We start from the raw sequence: 13,677 nt of genomic DNA on the forward strand, positions 1-13,677 counted from the left end.
TTCTTGAAAAATATGAAACCACTTAAAACATGTGTGCACCTCTTATGGCCAGGTCCTGAGAGATGGGAGTGCCAGAGGCTGTTCTGAAACCTGGAGTTTACTGTCACCACTGCTGTCTGCTCTTCTTGGAATTCTTACCCTTTTCACATCCATCGAATGACTGATATTAAAAGAAATCCACTTGCTGGACCCATTATGCTTGACCTACATGAGAGTTCTTGGAGTTGTTTATAGAACGAAAGGACATTTTAGTCCCTTTTTAGTGTCTCTTAAGTGCAATGTGTGTTTACATCATTTTTTTGGAATGTATTTACATATATCAGAAATAATTTCCCTTTGCAAGTCTCTCAGTGAAGTGCTCCAAATCCTCATGACAAAAAAAAAAAAAAAAAAAAAAAAAAAAAAAAAAGCTATCTGGAAAAGTGGCTAACTGTTTTTTTAAAAGAATCGGTTTCAACACTTTTGTTTTCCTGTTTGCTGTTAAGAAAAATGCACTCGCAGAGCAATATAGCTGTCTGTGTTTATAGCAGCTGTATGAGAGCATTTCCAGAGTTCACCAGCTGAGATTGAATTCCCACTGAATCCCATCAGCTTCTGCTATGTGTCACTTCGGACCGAACTGCTATTACAAACCATTTTGTCATATAGTTTTGGCATTAGAAATTATGAATCTGTGAACCATGAAGCATTGTTTACGTTGCCTGTTTTATAGGAATTTGTGATGAGCATATATCTTGGGTATTTGCAGTCTCAACATACATTCAAAGTTCCTTCCATTAGGAATTCCCAAATATAATTAGATGAAACTCCTTACTATTTATAATCCCAGTTATTACTGTCATGCCAGTGGGCTCCTTTCTAATAAATTGTTCTGTTTAGTACAATTGGTTTCAGGGGTTTAGAGGACAACATGAAATACAAAAAACAAGACAAACATAACTGTACTGCAGTAATCAACAATCATGAGGTTTTCTTTATGCACACTTCTGGTTAACCCCTTCTTTATTAATTATTAACTTGGTTGGCTCATTAATCAAAATGGATTTTTTTTTTCCCCTCAGTATTAGTGCAATTTAATAATTAGAGAAAAAGAAAGATTTCATAGTCAGAAGTTCAATCACTGGATTTCTATGCAAAAAAAGACATGGTTATAATACTCTTCTTGGCTAAGCCTAAAGGTCAAAATTAGCAAGTTTTAAAGAAGAACTGCAGAGACATACAGTAGAGCCTTTATATCAATCACAGATGAAAGTGTTGAATTAGTGGGTATCACAGAGAATATAATTTATAGCTACAGCTTGGTCTCTGTCACAGCAGCAATGCAGTTTGCATGAGACTGAAGCTGGGGCAAAAGTGTAAAGAGCCAGCAGCTCAGTAAGAAAGTTTTAAAAAAAATGTGGCTGGGGACCAGCAGCCAAATCCTATTGTAAATGCAGCCTGTAACCACATTTTCACTATTATGACAGCTGTAAATCTCAACTTTTTGTTGTTGTGAAATTGGCTTTGCCTTGCAACCACGTTTTCACCATTATGACTACTGTAAATCTCAACTCTTTTGTTGTTGTGAAGTTGGATTTGCCTTGCAACTATATGGGTTCAACCAAATAATCATTTTCTATGACTGTTCACTTTCTATGACTACGATGGGATGGGGACAGAGTGTTTACCTGGAGGCCACAGGACTTACTTTTAATTTCCAGGTCTCTGACTGACAGTGCCATCTTCTCCTACACTCCAGAGAAACTGGCTGCAGCCCTTAGTGGCATGGATCGATGGTGTAAGGGCGGGCATCTATCACAGCATATAGGACCTTGCTGTGACCACATTCAAAATCTGTTCTAAGCTTCCTTCGTTTCAGACACTGATGTTCTTTTTCTCTCCCCATGTTCCAGGGTCTTTATGTCTTTGTGGTGTATTTTATCCTGCACAACCAACTTTGTTGTCCCGTGAAAGCAAGTTATACTGTAGACATGAATGGACATACAACTCCAGGATCTGCTTTCTTTACACATGGCAGTGGTTTGCCAGCTGCAGGTGGGGAGATCAGCAAGTCCACTCAGAACCTCATCAGTGCTATGGAAGAGGTAACAGTGCTCTAAAGTCATTGCCTTGTGTATTGAAAATGTATGTGGAGGTTTGAGTGGTGCTGCTGAAGTTAAGTGAATGAGATGCTAATTATTATAATTATCTCTATTTTTTTCTCTCTCTTGTTTTTAAATTATTTATTTATTTATTTATTTATTTGTGGTTAGACACCCAGAAATAGGGGAAATGTTTCTTTTTGCCACAAGAAATGTTATACGTAGCCATGGTGATATTCTTGTAACTTACCAGTCTCTGGTAACATCCCATCTAGGGAATTTCCCTTTTCTACTTGGGTCTTCAGTTTGTTGTAGAGATTGGTTAAAATGTTGTCAGAAGTAGGTCACGAAGAATCAAAATATCAAGCCATTTCTTTCAGCTTGCCATAGGGCTTGGACGAGTTTTAAGTCACTAATTTTCCAAAGTCATAGTGTGTGAAATCTCTGGAAATTTTGAGGGCAATGATTTTCAATTCCTTCATTGCTGGAACTGGAGAGTATCTCTTTTTCACTACCTGCAGTAAACTAAGGTGACTTTTGCTGCTAGGTACATTTGCGTGTTGATGGAGATGGAGAATTTCCAGCTGATTTAATAGAATCCAATTATTTCAAGGGAACATGACATAGTAATATTTTTTTTTGCATAAACCAAGCTGCTCAACCAGCATTTCTTTTTGCCCTTTTCTCTACTTGCTTGACTGTAGGTTTGTCAGGATGTTAAAGCTCCTCAGCTGCCTCCTGGCAGCCTGCTAAATGTATTAGGCATCTCATAATGTCACTTAAGGTGGTGCCTGACTCCCTGGATTACTGGACAGCATAGCCTCTCAGATCTATGTGGCAACCTTTTGTATTCATAGAATCATAGAATGGCTTGGGTTGGAAGGGAATTTGATGATATCTAGTTCCAAACCCAATGCCATGAGCCGGGATGCCACCCACTAGATCAGGTTGCCCATGGCCCCATCCCACCTGACCTTGAACATCTCCAGGGATGGGGCATCCACAACCTCTCTGGGCAACCTGGTCCAGTGCATCACCATCCTCTGAGTGAAGAATTTCCTCCTAACATCTAATCTAAATCTCCCCTCTTTTAGTTTAAAACCATTCCCCCTTGTCCTGTCATTATCTGAATGAGCAAAAAGTTGCTCTTGGTCTTTTCTATAAGCCCCCTTTAAGTACTGAAAAGCTGCAATGAGGTCACCCCAGAGACTTCTCTTTAGGCTGAACAGCCCCAGCTCTCTCAGCCTTTCCTCATAGGAGATATTCCTGCCTCCTAAACAGCAGATTAGCAATGGACCAAGAAAATACATTTTGATTGTCATAAAATATATGTTTTTAGAGTTCAGTATTCTGGATTTGCCTCACAATTATGGAGGAGATAGATTTCCCCCCAAAAAAACCCACACCTTTTTGTCACGAACTGAAATTCTGATTTTTTGTGCAGCTCCACTTCAGAATGAAGTGGCAGAGGAAATATAGCAAAGTTGATATAAAAACTGTCAGGCTGTACACCAGCACCTTCAAAGAGAGGAGAGAGAGCATATTGTGACTGGAGTGCTTTTACTGTGACTGACAGTGCTTTTACTTAAAAGTTCTCCATAGCAGGGGCCAACGTTATGAAAAAGCAAAATGTTTGAGACATGTAGGGCAGATGTCACAAGTGCAAGATTAAATTACTTGTAATTGAGTTTTCTGAATATATGTACTTATTTATTTATTCAAATTAGGATACCTTGTTCACCACAGAAGTGACAGAATAGCTGGCTCCAAATCTGATCTTGAATTCAACTCTGGTTGTAGGTTCCAGTTTGTTATCTCAATATAGCAGGCATGTAAATCATTTATATAGTGTAACTTTGATGGTTACTGCATTTCTATGTCTTAAACTTTACAGGTGCCAGCAGACTGGGAGAGGGCGTCTTTGCAGCCTGCCAGTCAAGCTAGTGCTTCCTTTAAGCAGAGTCCACAAAACGGCAATGTGTTCCACCCTTCCGGAGGATTTAGTAACAGCTCATTGGTTGCTGATGAGGAATCACAGGAGTTTGATGACCTAATATTTGCTTTAAAGACTGGTGAGTGACTCCTCTTCTTGTTCCTCAAAGATTGTTGTGCTTCTGTTCTTCACTCTAATTGTGTCACCGTTTGATGAGATCCAATTGCTGTTAATTTAATCTGATTACCAGCAAAAACATCATCTGAAATTGTTTTGTCTTGGACTGTTATTCTATAAACTAAAAATATTGTGCAGACAATCTATCACTAACAGTGAAGGACTCTGCAAAAATATGTTTTGAGTCATGGTGATACACAGATCTGCAGAAAGTAGCAGCAGATTGGAGGCTCTGACATTTTTTCACAAGTTCCTAAACAGCTAGCTAGCTGCCTCTAGAGACTGTCCGTCTTGTCTTCTGTTCCCTTCTTTTTTGAGTAGTTATGTAGAGTATGTGTATGTTGCTGATCTTCATTTTTTGTGTATGCTTGCAAGAAAAAACATAATTTCATAAATACTGATGCTCCCAAAAGTGTAGGACAAAATATTTGTATTCCACAGTGTCAAAAAATGCATTTGGGCCTGAAAAAAATGATGTATGCTGGAAAAATAAGCTAGATAGAGTTCTGCCCAAACACAACAGCCACCTGTGATGAGCTCACCATGCTGCTGGAGAACAAAGCCTGGGGGAGGCCACTCTGGGTGTCCATGCTCAAACTACACCCGCAAAAGAAACCATTTGTAGCCAGTCTTCTCAATGGCCTTAGAGGTCAAGTCTTCAAAATCCCCAGCTTTACCCTTGGTGAGGGATTGCTTTTCTGCTATCTCACCCACCCAACCAGTGAAACTTTAGGTTATTCAAACGATGACATAAATAGGCAGCCAGGCATGGCATTAGGCGGAAGAAATGAAGCAAAAACTGATTCAAAGATAGATAAACATGAGAACGTTTGATAAGAAGACCAGGAAGACTGAGGAGCATCACCCAATAAGATCTAGCAGATGCTAGACCAAGCCCACCCCCTGTAGGCATGGGTGAAATACCAGAGGATTTGATCCTGGGGACAACCTCACCAAGCCATTGAGCCTCTGGGATTCTTGCAAGGCACAACGTTAAGGTATTGTCTAAATTAGCAGGTTAAGCACTCTGACACTTTACCAGTAATCCTCCTCAGTGACACCACTGAAAACAGTCAAACTGGGTGGAAGACTGGGAATGATAACGAAGAGAGCTTTATTCAGCACATTCACAAGGCTTTATCTCTTAGGCCAACCTCCATAGCAGAAAACTCTTCAAATGTTGAAAACTGGATGATTCATAACTGGGCTAGAGCTGGGAAATAAGATAGTAACAAAATTTCTGTTTTACCTATTGATTTTCCTGTACACTTTGCAGGCTACTTATACTCTGCTGTGCAGTTAAGGATTTGGGGCAAGACTTGCTTAAATCTGGGTGCATAACTTTACAGGTGCAAACCTGTTTTTAAATACCAGAGAAGATAGCTTTCAATTTTATGTTCCTTTCAGAATACTGTGACAGAAACCAGAGAATTCACAGGATGTTAACAGCAGAGGAAGCCATTCAAATTCAGCACTCCCACTGCTTCACATGGTGGTTAGTACTTAAGCAGGCAGTTGACATCAGCTACCCTATTCACCGGGGTAAATGCTATGCAGGGTGAATGGCTGAATCTTAAACCGTGAAGAAGAGCAAACTAGTCAACATCAGTAGTTAAAAGTCATGGTTAACATAACTCACCACAACTTTTTTTTATCATCTGATGATTTTTTAATAAATCTTCAAGCTCCACCAAAGTTCATTTGTTTCCAGTCCTTCTAAAAGAAGTAGGTTTAGAACCATTTTTTGATATATTTTTTTTTTGACTAACTTTTACTATTGTCTTCTTTAATATTTATATTGGTATTATAATTTGTTCTTGTGAGCCTTTAGAAGCTCATAAGATTTGAAGTGGAGACCTCAGGGCATAATCTGAGAAAAACACTTCTGTTTGCATTACTTATTCATCTAGATCCTGTCCCTTTTGCCCCAGTACCTATTCTTGTGCCCAAACTGTGTCCCTAGCAATGTTATGGGGCAAAAAAAAAAAAAAAAAAAAAAGGCTGTATCTAAGCAAAACCAGCTCCCTCAGCTAGTTCCATCCCCACATATGTTCGAACAAGCTGAACTGAGGAGGTACTGAGGTTAGAGCAGCTTTAACCACCAAAGTAAATGTTTATCAGCTAGTGCCTTAGATACAAGCTGCGTCTCAACACATACTTTAAAAACACAAAACTGAGTTTCTCTGAAACTGGAAATCATAATCATGTTTTGTTATTACCAGTCAAAGCTGCCCTCCAGCTCAGTTCAGTGCATGGCCAAGGGATTGAGGTGCTTCTGGTGGCACAGGGCAGGAGATGGCGTGGAAGCAATGAGAAGGGATAAGAGGAGAGGGGAAGAGGGATGTCTGTGTTTCAGCACAGGCTTATGCTGTTAGAGCATTCATGGAGCGTGGTCTGAAGGGAATTTATGATGTGGTTAAGCTCGCAGCCACTGCTGGGGGCCTGCCCCCGACCCCCCAGCTGCACATTTCTCCTTCCTCTCTTGTGCCGCTATTTGTTCTCACACGAAACCGCAGTGACTCAGGTCACCGAGTTCTCCTCTTCCTTTTCCTCTCCCTCTCCTTCCTCTCCCCCACCCTCTTCCTCTCCCTGGGCCACCCCACAGTCGGTCTGGTGCCTCTGCTCAGAGCACCAGCCCCAGCCTCCTCCCCATCACAGATCAGAGGTATTGGGGTGAGATGCCTGCCTGGACTGCTCCTCCACCTCGTTAGGCCGCGCTTAATTCCAGCTGAGAATTCCTCATCTGGAAGTAGGCGAGCTCCTGGGGGAGCAGGGACAGGCACTTTTGCACCACATTAGCTGTTTTTAACACTCCTAACCCAACTCAGCCTGAGCTGTGCTCAGGTATGAGCTCCCACTCATGAGGCTGGCTGAGGATCAGCACTGATCAGCAGAGGGATGTGCAGAAATGTCTTTCTGCCTTCCTGTCCTTTCTGCTCGTGCAGTGTGGAGCTGTCTGAAGGCTCCTTTGATTTATGCTGGCTGTTAATCTGGCAGCTAGGATCAGTGTGAACGAGGGCATAATTGCAGATCTATTTTGCTGTCAGCAAAGCTAAAATCTTGTTACTGTCCTCCTGCCCCACCCTTGCCTGCAGCTGGCCACACTCATGGTACTAATAAAGGGTGGCTGAAATTATGCAGCTGGAAAAAAAAATCAAAGAAATCCCCCTGCATGACTTTCTCCTTCAACTTGCAGCTGTAACTTGCGGTTTGCAGTGCAGCCCCACAAAGAGGTGCGGTGGCACACTTGGCCCGACTGCTGAAGAGGCATGCCACAGAACTGTGCACTTAGCCCTTGGTTCCGTAATCATTAATGCTGGCCCAAATTACAGATTAACCCGAAATATGGGCTGGATCAGATGAAGACACACAACGGTGTCTCCAGCAAATGATGTGGACATCAACATGCAGTTGCTTACCCAGCTTTTACACTAGTTTTATGCAAACCTTGTGTTATATGGCCATAGGATTGTTTATTTAGTGCAAGGAATCCAAAAGCTGGACTTCATATGTCATAAAGACATGGCCTCTAGATGACTTAGCAATTAATTACTCCTTTTCATCAAATATGTTCAAGTCCATATAGGAATAAAGAATTAGTATTCACTGTGGTGACTATATCACTTCGGCCCTTATACTCTGGGAATCCATTGCTAAAGCTTATTTATTTATTTATTCATCTATCTATTTATTTATTTATTTCCCGGACGATTATTTGTTTGGCTTAAATGATTTCTTTTATTATATTTCATTTATGGCTTCTATAACGTATGAAGGGCTTAGCTTCTACTAAGAAGGATAATTATTTGCTAGTTAGACACTGCTAATTGCACTAGTTAACTCTAAAAGTGCTGTTGTTTTGGACTAGGTTTCATTTTACCTGATTTCTTTTGCAAGGTCTATACTGATAGACAGTTTAATAAGACCGTTGCCTCTCAGGTTGTCACAGAGTGGTGTGTTGCAGACATCTATAGGCTAAAGCCGGCTATTCCCTGTGATTCCCTGGGGAATTTGGTGTTGGTTAGGTCTGGGGAGTTAAAAACTGAACCAACAGAGTAAAAACAGATGGAATCTGTCCCCAGACAGCAAGCTGTCCATCAGCTTTGCTCTAAAGCATAAATACCATGAATGCATGATAGCTTTGCTGGGCTCTCAGCTTCCATCCACGTTCCCACCTACTACAAATGCTCCTGTTTCCCACTGCCTGTGATGCATAAAACCAAATGTTTCTTTTGGGCGAGATGCGAATGCAAAGTGTGGCAAACCTTGAGCTGAGAACACCAGCTGGGCACGTGGTAATTTCCAAATGGGCATTGGACAGTATCAACAGGGTATTGCCATGTCTGTAATCTCAGCGTATTTTTGCTCTAAGTAGAGGCATACGTGATAAATTTTCAATAAATATTCTACACCATGAGAATACCTGGAAAAATCTACTATGTAAATTTGAAAAAAGCACACATATATACATTTATGATAATAATGATGTGATATAAATCAGCTCACAATTTTCAGTTTAATAGAAGTAGGGTTCCAAAGTCAGCATTTTTTTTAACTTTGGTGTTAAGTACCTGGTTTAAGAACCAAGCATCTTGTGTTGGGTATCCTGGGTTGGAGAAAACTTTGAAATTTCAAATTCTGAAAGATGCTCAGTGGAATATCCATGAGACTGTCACAGAGCAGATAAACTGCAGACAGTGGCAAAATGCCAGGTTCTTGCCCTGCTGTACCAGCCTGTGTCATTTCTGTGTTGAAGGGGTCACTGCACAGCAAAAGGGAAGAGAGGGTGGCCAGGCTGCATATTCATATGACTTCTCATTTATGATGTGAAGGCTCACAAATGTGCTAGCAGTTAGGTATTGAGCATGACTGCATAGCATCCAGAAAGTATTTTTAGTCCAATCTGAACTTCACTCTCAGAATTCTGGGTTCCTGTTGGTGTCATCTCTGTAAAGTCAAAACCCTAAAAGAAGTAATAATCATGGTGCACGCAGAGAATTCCTGTCTATCTAACGCATCTTATACATACAACATACATTATGATTTATTCAGAAAACAAGATAGAAGTGCTTAGGAGATGGAAAACTTCCCCCACAATATAACTACAGTAGTTACAAAACAAACTCCATCTCACTTGGAAGGTTTTAGTGAAAGTTTGAGATATATCTGAACAGATAAGGGATAACAACCGGAGCTCAGTGCACAGAGGCACGCACTGATGAAGTCATTCCACCAGTAGATGTCACTGGAGGGATCTTGCTGATTTTGCAAAGCTAGTTGTGACTTTTCAATTTCTAGCTTGTCCTTTGGTACAGAAAGAAAGGAAAAGAAAGGCCTCATTATTTCGTGTCTTTCCACGAAGTGGTTGCTTCACAAACCGGGGAGAAGCAATACTCCCAGCAGCTCACCCACCACCCAACACCAGCATCTCTAGGGGAGCACGTGCATTTTTGGATAGGGTTGTGTTTAAGTTCTGCTCTAATCTGAGAGCAAGCCAGACCTACGAACTCCATGAAACTCCATCGTGTAAACAGTCGTACCCTTCCCAGCCTGCCGACTGTTTGGTAGGCTGGTATCCTGGTTACATCTCAGCTCTTATTCCTAAAAAGGCTCCACTCTTAAAAGTTTGCCTTCGGATCAGCAGCCGAACAAGGCTGCTGTAAACCCCAAGGAGCCTACTGCAGCCTCAGGTTTGCCAAGTCCCTCATAAAACCTCCTTAACAAACAGACAAAAAAAAATCCCCCTTGCTTTGCACAAAACTTGCACATATGGCATTTAAGAATGTACGTGATATGATAGCAGATTAATCTGGTATCTGATCTTTTTGTAGTGACCAGCACAAGATCCTTGCAGATACCCCACACTGCGTAATTGCAGTACAGCCGACAGTCAGACAAACGTGTTTCTAACCCTGTTCAGTTCAGTGTTCACCTTAAAATCTGCAGCCTGGATGTTCACGGGCATATAAAAAGAAAATTTTATATAATACCATTTTGAATGTTTTCGCCCGTGCATTTTCCCGTTTTTGAAACCTGTATCCTCTTTAGCCTAAAGACATCTTTTTAGTGAATTCCAATGTTGATGATGCAACATTAGAATTATTTTTTTTTTCTTCACATGAAGGATCTTATTTATATCACAGTTATTATTACCTTGTCCTTCTGTCACCAAACAGCAAATACAGCAGTCAGATTTATCTTCTCTATTACATTCATGTTTCCGTTCTAAAACAAACAGTTTTGGAGAAGATAAGAAAAAAACAAATACTTAGCTCATGCAATTGTTGTTTTTCCCAGGACTTTCAACCAGCTTTTAGTCATTAAAGCCATGATTCAATGAAAAGGTTAAATACGCATGTAGATTTAAATGAGTAAGTATGTCTCAGTCATGTTCAGTATGCTTATTAACAAGAATTTTAATGATTCAGAGCCTGATCTGCTTGCCTTTATTATGCTGTCTGTCCACTGATGTCTCTACTCCTGTCACGCTCTGCCAGTAGCCGCTGGTCTCTAAAGAGCTTGGGTGACACAAACCCAAGCTCAGGTCTCCTCAGGTGGATGCACATTCCCTGCACATCCCGAGGACCACTGGTTGCTGCAGGTTGCTGTGCTCAGGTTCTCTGCTAGCTCCAGGCTCTTCGCAGCACGCAGGGCTCCAGGCTGAACTCCTGTATGGAGTGAGCACCCTCACGCCATCCCACCACTGACACTTTTTCCTGACTTCTTTCCTACTTGGGGAGTGGTGGAAGAGAAGGTTGTAAGGAAAAACTTACTGAAAGTGGAGTTGTGAGGGGCACAGAGCGTTATGAGGTAGCTCCAGAAATGTACGACCCTTATCTTTTCTTCTGCCGCGCAAGCCCAAGCCTGGAATGTCAGCTGAGACAGAAATAAGAGGTTCATTGTACAACTCACAGAAATTTCTGAAAATGTTGTTTTGGTATGAAAATGGAAATCATTGCCTCGCTGGCATACTCTGTTCAAGGCTCTTTGAGCCAAATGTCATTCCTCTGCAACTCCCTTGAACTGAGTGTAGTCACAGACCTGCTTCTGCCCCAATGCTTCTGCCCCAAATGAAAAAGTTCCCTACTTATTTGTAAGTGTCAGTGCTGGAAGACCATGACTGACATCAGTCTGTCTTGAAATTGCCGTGCCAAAGGACACCAACATGCAGCTCTGAAGCAATGGAAAGCCCAGATGCTCTGAACACTAACGCAACCCATGTATTTTTGGGGATTCACTCTATAACTCTGTAAAAATACTCATTCCATAAAAAGATTCTGTACTTCAAACTAATCAACTCAAGAGAAAAAAAAATAAAAAGTACATCAACAGCAAGGAATCAGCTAGCTAGCAGAACTCCTGCAACAAGAAGATGGAGAAGGTGGCCTCTCGAGGTCTCCTCCAGACATGTTTTGGAAGTTTCCATTGTCCAAAGCCTAGTGTTCTCTCACAGTAGAAGAAAAACATGGTACACCAGCTTGTGCCAAATGTGGGTTTATAGAATATTTAGTCAGCGTCTTTTCTCATGTTGAAATTACAATCCTATTAAAACAGCTGGAATTATAGTTTAACAGGGAAATTATATCATTAAAAGTCAATTCTTCATGAAAATATCCTTGGAAGCACCAGACTTTAACAGCCAGACCATGAACCCAGCCTAAACCAGGCCTTGATTTATGCTCTTGTGATATCAAGGCAACCTCCAAAATAGCTGTTGTGCCATTTACTGAGAGAATTAAAGTGACTGACAGCGGGATTGTGAAAAAGTGTGTCTGGGTGGTACCAAGCTACATCTGACAATGTTCTGAATTGCTGGCCAGTAGGAGAAAGCCTGCCACACTGTCGTGGGGTTTCAGTCAGTAATCAGAATAAAGTAGAGAAGCCCTGTGACGGTACACAATATCACCATTTCTGTTTCAGGACCCCATCCTCACTGATTCTTTTTTTTTTTTTTTGGTTTCTCTGTTTTAGGTGCCGGTCTCAGCGTCAGTGATAATGAATCCTGCCACGGCAGCCAGGACGGGGGCAGCATGGCAAACTCCCAGATTGTCGAGCTCAGGAGAATCCCCATAGCAGACACCCATCTCTAACTCCACTGCTTGCTTGTTCCCCACCACCCCAACATTTTTTTTTTTTAATTCAAGCCTCCGTATTTTTATATTTGTACTTCCCTTTGCACTAAAACACTATATAAAACTGTGTGGTAGAATGCTGTGAGCTGTACTGACTGCTTAACAAAGGATGTTTGAGTTTTTGTATTTCAAAAAAATAAGCTGTAAATTTTTTACAGTGCGTATCAAAGATACAGTGGGGATCAACTTAGATTTGTATCTTGTAGTTAGATGACATTTCGTGAACTGTAGCTTTTTTAATTAACCTGAATGTGTAACACTGATTAATAAAAGCAATAGAGTCTGTTTGATATAAACACGTCTGTTATTTCTGCTGGCTGCTTACAGAGCTGGAAGGTGATGCACACACCCTGTTGGACAGGAAAGCATTTTCATTGCACAGTTCTAAGTTTCCTAGGCTGTACTGTTCCAGCTGGTTTCAGAGCACCCAAATCTGTGAACTCTGTAAATAAAGACACAGTCTTGACCCGAAGAGATTACATTCTGACACGATAAAATGTGTGATGGTCTGAAACAAGCAGAGGGAAGGGGAGATGAAGGACAAGAGAGAAACGACTTAAAGGTCACTGCAAGGCATCTGCAAGCTGCTGACTGTGTTATTTTGCTGTTTTCACAATACTAAATTCTTTCCCTCTTCTCGCAGACAGAAATAAGGGAGGAATGCCAGACAGGAGAGTTTTCTGTTAATCTCCGTGGGTGCTACGCAGATATTCCTGCTCTGATCAAAGGCCTCAAGTCTCACCTTGCATAGATCGGTAATCTGAGTTCATAAACGAGCAAGAAAAGTTCCTCCCCTGAAAAAAAAAACACACAGAGGAAGTATTTCAGAGTCGAGGGGTGAGGCAGGCTGGTCTTGCAGGAATCATTAACTCCCTGCTTCTGCACAGACACTCTGGAACAAAAACACATGAAAGCAGGAGACCAAGGGAATTTTCCTCTGAACATTTCTGAGCGTGGTGTAGAAGTATAGCAAATGTCAAGCAGGCTTTTCATACCTACACCAGGATCTTGCCTAAGGGCTTTAGGTCAGGCAAGCTCTAAGCAACAACCTGTGCTTTTAAACGAAAACATTTCTTATGGAAGCTTTTCTGTGAATTTTACCATGGTAATACACAAATTTTACTGCAACTGATTATTCATTGAGCTGGGACAAGAGGAAAAACAAAAGAAGAAAAAGAAAGAAGAAGAAGAAGAAACCTTTCTGTGTCCCAATTCTGTAATAACTGCTAGGATTGCACAGTTTACAGGCATCACCCATGTCCAGAAGCAGAGATAATCTTCAAAATGAAGGCTTGGTGTAATGCAAAAGCTTTCACAGACACAGGTAACTTTCTGGTCATCAAAGCCTTTAAGT

General features: G+C 41.2%; 1 protein-coding gene across 1 annotated transcript in view; it reads left to right on the forward strand.

The window, feature by feature from the left end:
- Positions 1-12,611, forward strand: part of ADGRV1 (adhesion G protein-coupled receptor V1) — a 293,879-nt gene extending 281,268 nt beyond the window's left edge. Inside the window, 3 exon segments of the mRNA XM_050716548.1 lie at positions 1,893-2,084; positions 3,976-4,153; positions 12,163-12,611. Of these exon segments, the coding sequence (XP_050572505.1) occupies positions 1,893-2,084; positions 3,976-4,153; positions 12,163-12,281 (489 nt within the window). The 3' untranslated portion in view covers positions 12,282-12,611.
- Positions 12,612-13,677: the final 1,066 nt, after the last annotated feature.

Source organism: Cygnus atratus, chromosome Z, assembly GCF_013377495.2.
Source record: "Cygnus atratus isolate AKBS03 ecotype Queensland, Australia chromosome Z, CAtr_DNAZoo_HiC_assembly, whole genome shotgun sequence".
Classification (NCBI taxonomy): domain Eukaryota; kingdom Metazoa; phylum Chordata; class Aves; order Anseriformes; family Anatidae; genus Cygnus; species Cygnus atratus.